Source organism: Pleurodeles waltl, chromosome 8 (assembly GCF_031143425.1).
Source record: "Pleurodeles waltl isolate 20211129_DDA chromosome 8, aPleWal1.hap1.20221129, whole genome shotgun sequence".
Taxonomy (NCBI): domain Eukaryota; kingdom Metazoa; phylum Chordata; class Amphibia; order Caudata; family Salamandridae; genus Pleurodeles; species Pleurodeles waltl.
Window position 1 is genome coordinate 102,190,047 of NC_090447.1, and position 13,094 is coordinate 102,203,140.

Consider the following 13,094-nt stretch of genomic DNA (forward strand, 5'->3'; position numbering starts at 1 on the left):
CAGTGGAAGCAGACTCTTTCCATTCAAATGTTGTACTCAAGGCAACCAATAACCGGGCAGACCCTAAGCTCCTCCCACAGAACTACTTCTAAAAGCTCTTTTTCTGTTGATCACATAAGGTAGCACCAGCTGTGCTGTCAAGCCAGACCAAAGAAGGTGCAGCTGTTGTAAGTAGGCCTTGGTGCTGTGGTTGATTTGAGGTACAGAACTGGCTGTATTAGCATTATTGCATTAGTAGAGGTTTACGACATGTACTAACGTAATAATGAAAAATAGTACCCAATTATTTGCCCAGTTTCACAGCACCTCTTAGCCTTGAACACACAAATGCATATGTAACGTTGCTCGGCCGAAGCACAGCCTTCTGTTTCCATAGCAATTAATGGAACAAGGATATTGCTTTTTTGGCTGACACCTTGTGCAGAAGGACCCATCACACCAGCTGGCGATGCGCAGTCTCCATTATTGATGAGGGCGTTGGAGCGGATGGTGGGGACGGTCACGCTAGCGCGTAAATGGTGAACACATCTGTCTTTGCTCCGCGTCACATGTCCTTGGGGGATTCCGAGCCAAACCAGGCAGCACCTGTCCCAGGAACACTCTGAACGTCTGTAGCGCGGGGAATACGTGGGATTGGCTAGGATATCGGGCCTGAGGTGGCAGCTAATCCAAGTGGGGCAGGAGCAGAGAACCAGTCTCCAAAAATGTCCCACATCTTACAGGATTGATGGAAAGACTGCTGCTAAACTAGACATGTAACACATCTTACTAACCATACAAAACTAAGCAATCATCCATAACCGATCGAGGAAATTCCTAAAACATTACAAAAATGGCATCCAGAATGAGAAAGCACTAGGATGCCTTACTAATGCTAGAAGGTAATATACACGTGCTGATAACATAACATGTTCCCTCACCAAGTTCTCCTGTCAATGGCAAGAGACTGCCTTTAGGGGCATCCTGGGCCCCCAGCTGCCACCTCAGAGACGTTCTCCCATTGCCTTTCGGTAGAACCAGCCCTGGAATCCTCACACAAAAGGAACTCTGTAAAGGTGTATTCTAGCATGTAAGCCATCTCTAGTGCCCAAATCAACACCGTCACCAAGACATAATGCCACCTAATGCACCTTTGTAAAATGGCTCTCTCCACTAGCCCTAAAGCGGATAGGGCTGCTGTGTTCAGAGTTGTCATAACTGCAGACATGGTCGCGTCAACTCACTTTATGGTTATTCGGTCAGTGAGGGATCAACCACACATCACAAGGGTTAGCTAGTGGCAGAAAATTGTACTACTCATGGTTAGGGTCGCATCAGCAAAACCAAAACTGGACGTCGCTCGTTCACCGACATCGCACCCAAGACATGGAATGACCTCCCCCAACATATCAGACCGTCCTCTTCACTTTTTCAGTACAGCAAGAAGCTGAAGTACAGCAAGAAGCTGAAGAACTGGCTCTTCGTATAAGAACTTTTGGGACCACACACCTACACACCACCCCAAGTGCCTTTATGCCTTCGAGTGATTAGTCCGCTATACAAATCAAAATAACATAACATAGCTATGTTGCTGTATGTGCAGTCCCTGCAGACTGCTTTCTTAAACCTATGACCAGGGCCACTGGAAATATGCGATTTTGTGGACCTCAGGGTTTTCCGCATAGTTACCAATTTGCTATATTTGCCACATATTCCATCATCTGTTGCATAATTTGCAGACTGTAACAAAAACAATGTGTTTGTAACTCAAACAGGTCAAATGTTGCTAACATTTATGCAACTTGACTGGTCACCTTTCATTTGTTTATTGCCAGGGGCAGCTCCTCCACTATGGCAGGGGAGCGTCGTCCCCTGCCTGCAGCAGCAGCTGCAAAACTTGTAAAAAGGGCAGGGCCATGGGCTGTGACAAGCACCGAGGGGGAGTGCAGAGCACTCCCCCTCAGTGCGCATGTATGTCTGGCCAGCCGTCTTGGGCCGTCCAAACACACATACACATGCGCACTAGGCTCTCTCCAACCCAGCAACTCAGGCACTGCGTTGCCAGGTTGGAGACAGCAGACAGAGACTTTCACTCTGCCTCAGAGCACCCTGGCTGGGCGCTCCATCGACTCCTAATGCTGTGATGCTATGACTTACCGAAGCTGACAACCAATCCTGTAAAAGTAACCAGGCCTACAGTGCTTGCTCGCTTTTGTTTTTAATCCACCTACTTTCAGTTCGGTAGAGGGTCACACAGAGCTGGTTCTGCAGCAAAACCGTATTCGGGAGCCCCGCCTGGTGCTCCCGGCATGTTGCAGCAGATCGAGTCTTTGCAATGGAAGGGGTTGGCAAAATCCCCCTTTCCCAGTCCAAGGGCTTGTGCTCCCCTCTAGGCCCAGGGCAAGCAGTGTTACTAACCTAGGTAGATGGCATCAAAATATCACCAGCCTCAAGTGTCAAGAGTCCTTCAGCTGGCTTTGGCATCACCCACATGTGATTTCAGACTGAATGGTTCCTTGGAAAACCCTACGGCACTTAGTGACTCTCACAACCTTGTCCCACAGTGTCCGTCTACCCCATCACCTTCTCCGCCATCTTGAAAAACTTCTGCACTTGAAATAGTGCAAAAAACAGGAACGTTCACCAATGATGGAGGTTCGTGCCAGGACAGGCAGCGCTTCCTGCACGAAGCTGTGCCGCCTGACACCATCTGTCCCTGACACTTCCCATACTCGCTGGATCTGCACAGTCAGGCTGTGAGAGGGACATTTCTGTTACTTGTTCATTATCTGCAAAGCTCTGAGCTTTTCTGGAAGAAGATGCTGAACAGAGCATTAGTAGGTCGATACATAGCACATCTAGCAGTCTGAGTGGCTACCTAGGGAAGGGGCTGGGCTAATGAAGGATGCTGATGATGACGAAGACATAAGTTACCTAAGTGTATGAAGGTATTGTCTGCATATATAAGGAAGTAGCTATCCACCCTCCCACGCACCAAAGACAAATTTACAGCTTAGTTTCCTAAACAGTGGTGGTATTTCCTTATAGAACATTGACGTCACCCGGCTTGATTACCGTCTTCATGCTATGTAATGCGTAGCTTTTGTAGTGCGTGGACACAACCTGCAGGTTTTCTTGGCACTGCAAGATTTTGGTTTGCAAGCAAGAAAAACCTTACTGTAGCTGAGCTACACTTTTATCACTGAATGAATGGATGAATTATCAGATGTAAAACTGCTGGGAGAAACATCACTGCTTTTGAAAATGGCACTTTTCGGTGACTCCTGGAGGAACACGTGATTCTCTATATTCTGGGCTTTCCAGGTCTCGTTTTTAGCAGTCAACTAGACCAAATATGTTTTTTCATTGCACGATGTGACATTGCTCAGTATCACATTCTTCCTGACCTGTCCCCAAAGCTATCTCATGTTGACCCTTCCGATGATTAGTGAAGAGCGCTGCAAACTCATGAAGTAGCCAGGCCTGTGGATGGTGACAACTTGACCATAGGGAGGGCGCCGCCCAATAAAAACTGCAGGCCAATCAAATGGCCCTTACCACTGGGGTGTCTCCTCTGATAGGCTGGAATCACTGCTTGGCAAAGAGTCTCTTAAGGAACAAGGCACTTTCAGGAAGTACTGAATTCTGCATCCTCAACTCGAAGCATGACACTCACTGGTCAGAGTGTACAGACGTTGCTGTTGGATGAAGTAATGATTGAGCGATGTTGTCAATAATGCGCCATTTTGGAGTGGCGGTTACTGGCAGGCCAGGAGAACTTTTCATCCCAACTCAAATCATTCATCTTCACTTCCTCCGGGAGTTCAGAGGCCCGATGGGTTATTAGAGGTCTCGAACTACACTACGCAATGTCATGTACAGAAACTTTAGGCAGGAAAACATTTGCACTCGAAGGTTGATCAATGCTATTGTTCACATTGCAAGAGAGTCTACAAAAACCTTAGTAAATCTGGACCCAGATATGTGCACATATTTTATTGAGCTCCGCGATGACTGCAAAGTAGGGAGCTTTACGCTACTGCAAACTACGAGTTGTTGAGTTATAGCCTGTCATACGTGGGTTTTACTATTAGAAATCCCACCCCGTAGCTTGGTTGATATATACTGCTCGAAGGGTGTTGTCACAAGGCACAGCAGATCATTACCATAGGATACAGTGTCCCGCTGGGAATTTAGATTCCAGGGATTCTGCAAGCGCTGCAGAGGTTTAAATTTAAATATAGCAAGATTTGCAGAACTTTTATTTCAACCTTGCAGATGCTTTATTATGCATACTGCACCCTTTGCATACATGTTTGTGCACTATATGGTTTTACCAGTAAAATGTGTATGTCTATGCAAATTTAGTGGTCATTTCAATGGAAAATGTGCTGATTGCATATGAAGTGCATTACACCACCAGTGCTCCAAAATGGACAACCGGCTACATACTGCACCCTTGCGTATAGGAGGATGACATATAGACTTCAATATTAGGTATTGCCCTCAGTGGAGGACTGTCCTCAGTAAGTAGGACATGCTGCAGAGGAGCCGTTCTTAAGCTTTTGACATCTGGGACTCACAACTATTCATTACTGGAATCCGGTGACCTCCCACTGAATTATTATTGGAATCCGGGGACCTCCGCTGAGACATAACTGGATGCCGGGGTCTCCGGCCCCAGCAACTGCAATGATTTGCACCTCAAAACAGTACAAAAAAATGCAGAGACAAGCATTCATCAAACAATATACAATTCATTAAATACTTTAGTTAATTCATAAACAAATATAAAAAAAATTGCAATGGTAAAACTATTTTATTATTTCGCAAACAAATATTAAAAATATACATTTAATGGTAAGGGTGGAGTTTTTCTAAATTCGATTGAAGCCACTCCTCGGCGATGCTACATTCTGTTTGATGCACTTGCCCTGCTCCACAAAACAATCTGAGGAGGCCAAATTAATTTTTGGCATTCAGTCTTGCGTTCTTTATACAGAACGTTTTCAAATTTTCAAATATACATGTTGCTTCTTCATTTATGAAATATGTTATTAATCTATTAATATTATTTGATCTTCTAAGCAGTCGCTGACCCCTTCAGTAGCTGTCACAGACCCCTAGGGGTGCACGCACTACAGGTTAAGAACCACTGCTCTAGAAGAATGCAGTTGTTGGCACCGCTTAGCGTGCTGGAGTTTTAATATAACACGCAGCAGGCTAAGCATTGATATTTGTGTGTGGGCCAATGATATACTGGATTGCATGCAGGGGGTTTAATATCAGATCCTCCGTCAGCATAGGGCATTCCTCACTGGTACGGCACGCTGGTGAAGAATGTTGTCATTGGCAGCTTCAAGAGCGAAGGCATTCCATCACTGGCTACCACAGGCCGTTGATGGCTTTTGTTATATTACAGACTGACCTAGAGGTGTGTAGTGACTGCGCGCAACTCTGATGATCGTCCTAATGCATACGCTTGGGGGCATATTCACGGGTATTTGGTGTAGGGCAGTGCCCCACGCCAAAGTGAAAGGGCAGGACTGCAGTGTATTTATGCAATACAGCGCATTCTTGTCCTTACCTCTGCGCTGGTGCGTTTGCGGCAGCCTAGCGCCAATGTAGGCACCCTTGAACCGTGGTGCAACGGTGCCTCTGCTGCATGCAGGATTGTTTTTGTGCAGGGAGGGGCACCTTCCTGCACAAAAACAATCCAGAGAGGTGTTTTCCTCTTTCTGTGTGTGAGGCAAAAACAAGGAGAAATCTAAATATTTCTCTTCTATGCCTCACCTCAGAAGGCATAAGGTTTCGGCGCTTCCTCGGGTTTATGTACTTTTGTAAATCTGGGGCTGCGTAAAGATCCATGGGTGTTGCCTGGAAAAACCCACTGCAGCGCCCATAGAACGCCTCCCTAGTGCAGAGTAAGGCAACGCGGCGACTCGCGCTGCCTTGCCTTACTCCAGATCTATGAGGCCATTCAAAACCACGCTAAGTGGCTTTCCGTGGCCTCATAGACATGGGTGAGAGATTTGTGCCGCCGCTGCGTCACAAAACGTGACGCAATGGCAGTGTAAGCCGCTCACAAATATGCCCATAGGTCTTCACAGTTCTGGTTATTGTACATCACTTGCTTATACAGCCACGTTGCTCAGGGTATGCAAGTCATCTTGCAACTTGCATGAGGTCCATGATATGTTGGAAAAGAAAAATGCCAATAAAAAACATTTTAAAAAATTGCAAGCAAGTAGTGTTAACCGCGGGTTATTCAAGAAGAAAAAAAATGCCACCTAGTTATTTTTACTCCACATTCACACTATAGAGTCTGCAGTGAGAGCAATTAACGCAGTCGTATTTTGGCTACTGTGTTTTAATTGCAGGCAGAGGATGAATATTTTGGGGCACTGGAGGCTTTGTTCCGATGGGTATCAGCTAGGATGATGCTTGGAGTTGGGAGAGGCAGGACCACTGGAATTATGCGACAGGGAAGGACCAAATTATGCAGCTGGGTTGACTAAATTATGCAGCAAGAAAAGATAAATTATGAGGTTTAGCGTGGCATATTTTGTGACGGTCTTAGTTCATTATTTTGACTTTTCTACACAAATCAACAGTGTTTGAGCAAAGAATCCCTCTCATTAGTAAGAACCGAACTTTCAAATACAGTGATGAAAAATGAAAGATGGCCCGTCAACTTTTGTCAACGACCTTGCACAGCCTGGCAAGGTGCGTGGACTAATGTTTAGTAACTTTTGATCCGTTTGGGCTAGAAACAATGTATTTTTGTGAAATCTGCCAATTATGCGGCAGATGATTGATTATGTGGCAAACGCTGCAAATCCATAACGATGCGGAAAGCGTCAGGGCTGCAGATACAGATGACTGAAGTGGGCCTGGTGGGTCATTAATCCGTAATGAAAGAAAGTCGTGCCACATGATCAATGGTGCTGGAGTTTTTTGGGGTGGAGGGTTGAAGTGTAGTGTCTGGAAACCGGTTTGTACTTGTTTTTCAGATTTTGAAAACCTGGACAAAAGCAAAAGGCGCAGGAGTTTTGAAGTCAGGAAAGCCCAGAAGCAAATCTCAGGTCACCCCTTTGCTACACTGTCAATCTGCTAATGTGTAAAAATAAAGTTATTTCACCAGGCTGGAGAACTGTTTTCACCCAGGTTCTATGCATGATATGTTATAAAAGTGCTCTGGTAACTGGAATATAGCTGGGCTTCAACTAACAACAGAATCTCACAAAGAAAAAACATTTGCCAGAGGTCCAGTCTGTGACTGGGCACTTCCTAGAAGGAATTATATCTGGTTAAGGTGAGCTATGGAAACAGCATCACCACTGACCAGTCTGCGACGACTGGATCTATCGATATCTGTACAAATTCACAAAAAGTGTTCACTCCTTTCGTCGCGAGTCAGTGTTGCTCTGAAATAGGCACAAGTCATTGGACAGGGGACCTTCTCATCTTTGAATTTGCAAAGCAGTGAAATGACCAGCACTCTACAAGGGAGTATGAACATAGCATATTAGTTGTTGTGGTAGCTCGCGCAGGCAGAAGGTTGTTTGTCGGTCCTAGTTGAGCACACACTATCAACGGGGTGTGACATGAGACCTTATTGGAGAGCACCATGAGGGAATGGGTAAATATCTAGACCCAGATTTATTAAAAAGTCACTCAACACAATGCAGCAAGGTCAACTTGCCGTGCTCCATGACAGGGAGACAGCAGGAATGTGCCATATCTACTGAGATATGACGTATTTCTGCTCTCTCCCTGCGCTGACGCACAATGTGCTGCCTAGAACCAACGCAGGCACCCTGGCACCATGCTGCAAAGGTGCCTGTGTTACATGCAGGTTTGTTTTTGTGAAGGCAGGGGTACCTTCCTGCACAAAAACAATCCTCAGAAGCATTTTCCTATTTCTATGTGTGCTGCAGAATGCAGCACATGTAGAAAGAGGAAGTAATGAGGAGAAATCTAGATATTTCTCTTTGTTACGCCTCTTTTGGGATGGCGTACCGTTTTGATGCATGCCCAGTACTAGTCTTAGTAAATCTGGGAATCCACTGAAATCCATGGTAGAACCTGGGAACTTACACTCTACCCATGGAAAGCCTTCTCAACGCAGAGAAACGCAAGGCAGCGACTTGATCTGCTTTGCAATACTCCTGATTTACTAAGCCGCGCAGGACCATGCAAGGTGGATTGGCGTGCCTTAATAAATCTGACTTAAGGGCTTGCATTGTCTTGCGTCGCCTCCCGTGACACAACGGCGATGCAAGCCCTAAGTAAATCTGGGCCCTAATATCTCATCCTGGGAAGAAAATTAGAGATGGGGCTTGAAGTCCTGGAAGGAAAGGGGGAGAGAAACCGGAGTCTTTCTACTTCACTGTTACCACAGTCCAAATACACTGGCCTATCTGATGCTGACAGACTAGCACCGTGCAACGAATGTGCACGAGGCGTGAAATACGAGTGCAATGAGACAACAAGCGTCTAGCTGCTAGGAGTGAGTCACCACCGGTGGAGAGCTCTGAAGAACTGTCATCTTCACAAATAAATACTGGACGGTCCCATGGATGCAGGCAAGCACTTGTCCCCATCAGGACTGAGCAAACTAGGGGATTCCCAGGCAGCTGGATACTGAAAGAAGCCCAGAGGGAACCCAATATTCTTCTAGGCACATAACGTGAGTGTTTGCTGCAGACACAAAAAGCCCCTGAGTAGACTCAACTGCGAGAATACTCCATAAATTCCTCTATAAACTGCATACAAAATATATCACTTTTAGACAATATATTTGGTTAATGGTGTACTAAAATCACTTATTTGGACCCATTTTTTTTGCAAATGTTCATGTGGAGAATGTTCTCAAACACATTTTTAGGGGCGAGCGCAAAATGCTCCGTCCCCTGCAGAAATCTCCCTTTGGGCTTGCAACCACGCCCATGGCACGTCAGTCACTTTCATTGGTTCTTGGGCTTTCCTTTTAAAATCCGCTTGCTTTCATTTGTGAAAGGCATACATACGTCATGTCTTTTCCGGTGTTTAGCCCACCTACACAGCACCGGTAAACTACTACAAACATATGAGGCTCGATGTTTTCAGCATGGTGTCAGGACTACTTTATCTGTTTATTTTCCACGCAGCACGATAGCGCTGGGGTTTGCATAGAATGATCGTGCTCAGTTTTCCCGTTTTCCATTTCACCACGATCGATCGCGCTGCATTTTACATAGTGCGATCGCACTATGTATTTTTTTTTTTTATTTGTGTGGCAAGAAACGTCCGGTTAGGAGTTTACAACACTAAAAGCTCTAACTCGAGCAAATGCGAGACCCGTTGCATTGAAAATGCTTGTTTATGCCCGCTTGCAGGATGCAAAATTATCCGGGGCCTTGCAGGACTGATCGGCTCCCAGCCTAGACTAAATGAAACCCATTGCAGCGTTAAGGGAACCTCTGTGAGGCCCCTGTCCTGGGACAGAAACTGTGGGCGTGGGACAGAAACCCTCAAAGCCAGAAACCGGACAAAACATTGTCCAGCAGCTTCCACCTGAACAAGAGCCGTCCTGCTTGGCCGGTTTATTCTCAGGTCTCCGGAGCTGCAGGCCCGGCCCTTTTCCCACGTCTTTTGCAGAGTACGGCATCAGGTGTCCACAAAAGAAAGTCTCACCCAACCCTGTGTCTGGAAGGTCAAAGCGGTTGGGTTTCTTCCCAAGTCAGCAGACAACAAAGACCTGGTGCACCAGATGCCAAAATCACTTCGGGTATAAAAAGAAACATGACCTTTCCTTTCAGGGATCCAGTGGTGAAATCAGGGACACTGGGGGCCCTTTGGCACAGGAGGCAGGGGCTGGTAGAGAGGGGAAGTGCGCCTTCAAACCGACTGAGGCGCTATGTCCCAGGTGATCACCACATAGGTTGACTAGATTTTTAAATTAAAAAAAAAACGGGACATTTCACAAAAATAGAAAAGGGACTTCAACTTTACATCAACCGAAGGGCACATTGACAGCGCTCACCAACACAGAAACACCCACAACGAGGCGCTAAGCAAATACATAAAAAACAGCTTTTACAGCCAGTATCATATCTATTTAAGTTGCTTTCTGTTAACAGCTGGTAGGTGGTACTACCTTAGAACACATAATTATATACATCGATTGATCTTAGTCGATTCGCTCTAAAAACAGGGACGTGAGCCCAATTTGCAGACATCTGCCGGACGAGTTGGTGAATAACTGGGAATGTCCCTGCAAATACGGGGCGCCTGGTCACTCTACCACCACACCTCTTCCTGTGGGAGAGCGTTGCCACAGCTACCGACTTTGGAGCTGGAGAACCAGGTTCGAGTCTCTGCGTTTGCTCACCATCCTGTGATTCTGTGCAAATCCCTTAATCTCCCTGCACCTACCAAAAATAAATGCGTCCTTGTACAATGTAACTGGTGTCCATGTAAAGCGCTCCAATACTTTCAGGTCGAGTTTGCGCTATATAAAACCACCCAAAAAAAAATAGGGATGGCGTACACTCCTTTCAACAGCAGGAAGGGCCGCTTTGTGCAATCTTTGCCTGTGGTCCTGGAAATGTCTGGGTGTGTCTTTACACTCATGTTGATGATTACACAGGGGAGGAGGAAATGTTCCCGTGAATTTCGAAACATGCAACATTTCCCTGTTCCTTTCACAGTCTAAAAGAAAGCCCGGCATAGTTGCTTTTACGAGCATCGTAGGTAGGCCTGTGTGAAATCCTGTAATTTCCTCTGTGAAAATCATGCAAGATTCCTGAAAAATTATGTGAAAAGTTGATTTAGTGTTTTGCGCTATTTTTTAGCGTGAATTCATTTCACACATAAAAATGGTGCAAAATTGCACGTGAAGGTAACAGCAGCTGCGCGTGTTATGTTCGTTCACGTTGTTCCCGTTCTCCTAAAATAGGATTTTCAACCGAACAACAGCGTAATTAAGCGACTGCCTTTATGGCTTAATCTTGAGCATTTTGTGTAACAAGCATAACACAAAATTATGCAAGATAATACTGGTGTAAAATACATTTTTCCATGGTCTAATTGTTCGGAGCCCGGCAATGTATTTACCGTAATGGTAGTAGCATTACATTACACAAACACCTGACGGTGTTTCTGAAAGCGACCTTCCCGGCAGGAAAGCCTGGTTACAGCAACTGCCTATAGGGTCCTCCTGGTCAGCGCCTGTTTAAGCGTTGGTTGCGCCCGGTGCGACAATCTTTTTTGGCGTCATCCACCCCAATGACCTCCTCCTTGGATTACTGCACTCCTATGTGGCAAAAGTGCCCCTCATCTCTCCATAGCCCCTATGTGACTTACATTTCATTTGTTTTAAAGCGCTAGTAAAGGCTGACTTTACTAATCCACTCAGCTATCCACCTAAAACATTGTTCTTTTCTTTGCAGCGGGCACATTGACCCTCTGCGCTATATAGTCAAAACTGCCACTAGACAAAACTCCAATCTGTTTCTCTAGCAGGAACAGGCACAAGGAACTTTTCAGCAGGTGCTTTTAAATGGCAAGTTTCCTAAATTATTGCAAAACACAGCACCCATCTGAGGTCAGCGCCCCTCTTTCCAGGTCGGCACCCAGTGCGGCCGCACTGGTCCAACCGCCCTAAAGCTGGCCCTGCTCCTGGTGCTCTAAGAGGCGGGTTCTAAGCACAGGCCTCCCTGCTGGGAAGCTTGCTTTGCTGTACTGTTAGAAGCACCACAATGTAATTACCTTAATGCAAATACCACTAAGGTAATTACGTTGTCTGGCCCTCTGACAATGCTCAACAGTTGCACAAAATTTCCTTGAATTAGGAATTCTTGTGCTGCAGGTATCGTCTGTCTACGAAGGGTATGCAGTTCCTTATGGGTACAGAAAGGAGAATGTGTGGTAGGTCAGCAACCAGGGAATCGGGCGGGGTCGGTTTCCGTAGAAACAGGAGCCCTAACACACGCCGATGGATGTCTTGCTTCATCATAGGGCATGCTCCTCGTCGGGCCGGCGCCCAAGGATTGGACAATCCTGGATATGACCCCAGATTCCAACCACTGCGTAGATTCGAGTTTATTGGTCCTGGTGAGCTGCCAACTGATCATCAAGTAACAAACCTCAAACGGTTCAAAGCTAACATAGCAATGCTGGATTTTAACTCTATGGCAGCAGGCTCTGCATATATCTCTGCAACAGTTGCTCAACCCACTGAACTATTCTACCAGGGTTCACTCAGAGCCTAGCCTTTGAAAGCAACAACTCATACTCACAGTGACAAGCAGAGCCAGTGCCATCCGCAGGCCAGAGTCGGGATTCATCGTCATTCCGGAAAGCCTTTTCACACCAGGCAGGTTTCTGGAAAGTTGAATCTGTGAAGAAGACAAAGGATGAAAAGCCTGAGTCAACACTAAGTTTGATGCAGCGACAGCTATTTGTTCAAATAAGAGACAATGGACTACGCCAAAGGAAAACTGATTTTCAAAAACCTAAGGTGCCATCAGGACCACTGGAATTATGCGGTTCTGTGGCCACGGCTTCTTTTGCTTGATTATGGATTTGCCACATTTGTCACATAATTTATCATCTGCCACATAATCCGCAGATTTTAACAAAACATGTACTTCTAGCTCAGTAAGATCAAAAGTTACTAAAACGTGGCAATGTAGGTTCACACACAGTGGACGGCCCTTTGTAAAGGTTAACTTGGCATTGTTTGGTTGCTTTATTTCTTTATTGGGTCATAAAACTAGCACTAATGAGGTGAAATATTTCCCAGACAGTATTACCATGTGTAAAAATTACAAAATAAAGAAGTGATAGTGTCCAAAAATATGCTGATTTAAGCCGCATAATCTGCCTTTTCTTACTGCATAATTTAGTCAACTGCTGCATAAGGTGGTTCTCCCCTGCCGCATAAATCCAGTGGCTCTGAATACAGTATTAGTGAGCAGCAGCCCTTCAATTCTTCGTGTAAACATCCTGTGGGACAACCAGGACCATCCCATAGCTCTAGAAAACTCTTTCTGAGCAAGAATGGAATCACCATACAAGACAGTCGTCTGTCTGCATGGCGGTTCAGACAGCACCCTGGCCAACAAGTG

The 13,094-nt window shown here is 45.8% G+C and overlaps 1 protein-coding gene across 3 annotated transcripts in view; it reads right to left on the bottom strand.

The window, feature by feature from the left end:
• Positions 1-13,094, bottom strand: part of RELT (RELT TNF receptor) — a 153,054-nt gene that overhangs the window by 66,627 nt on the left and 73,333 nt on the right. For all 3 annotated transcript variants that reach the window (XM_069203841.1, XM_069203840.1, XM_069203842.1), the window contains exon 2: positions 12,264-12,362. In XM_069203841.1, coding sequence (XP_069059942.1) covers positions 12,264-12,362 — 99 coding nt within the window. The remainder of the gene's footprint in view (positions 1-12,263; positions 12,363-13,094) is intronic.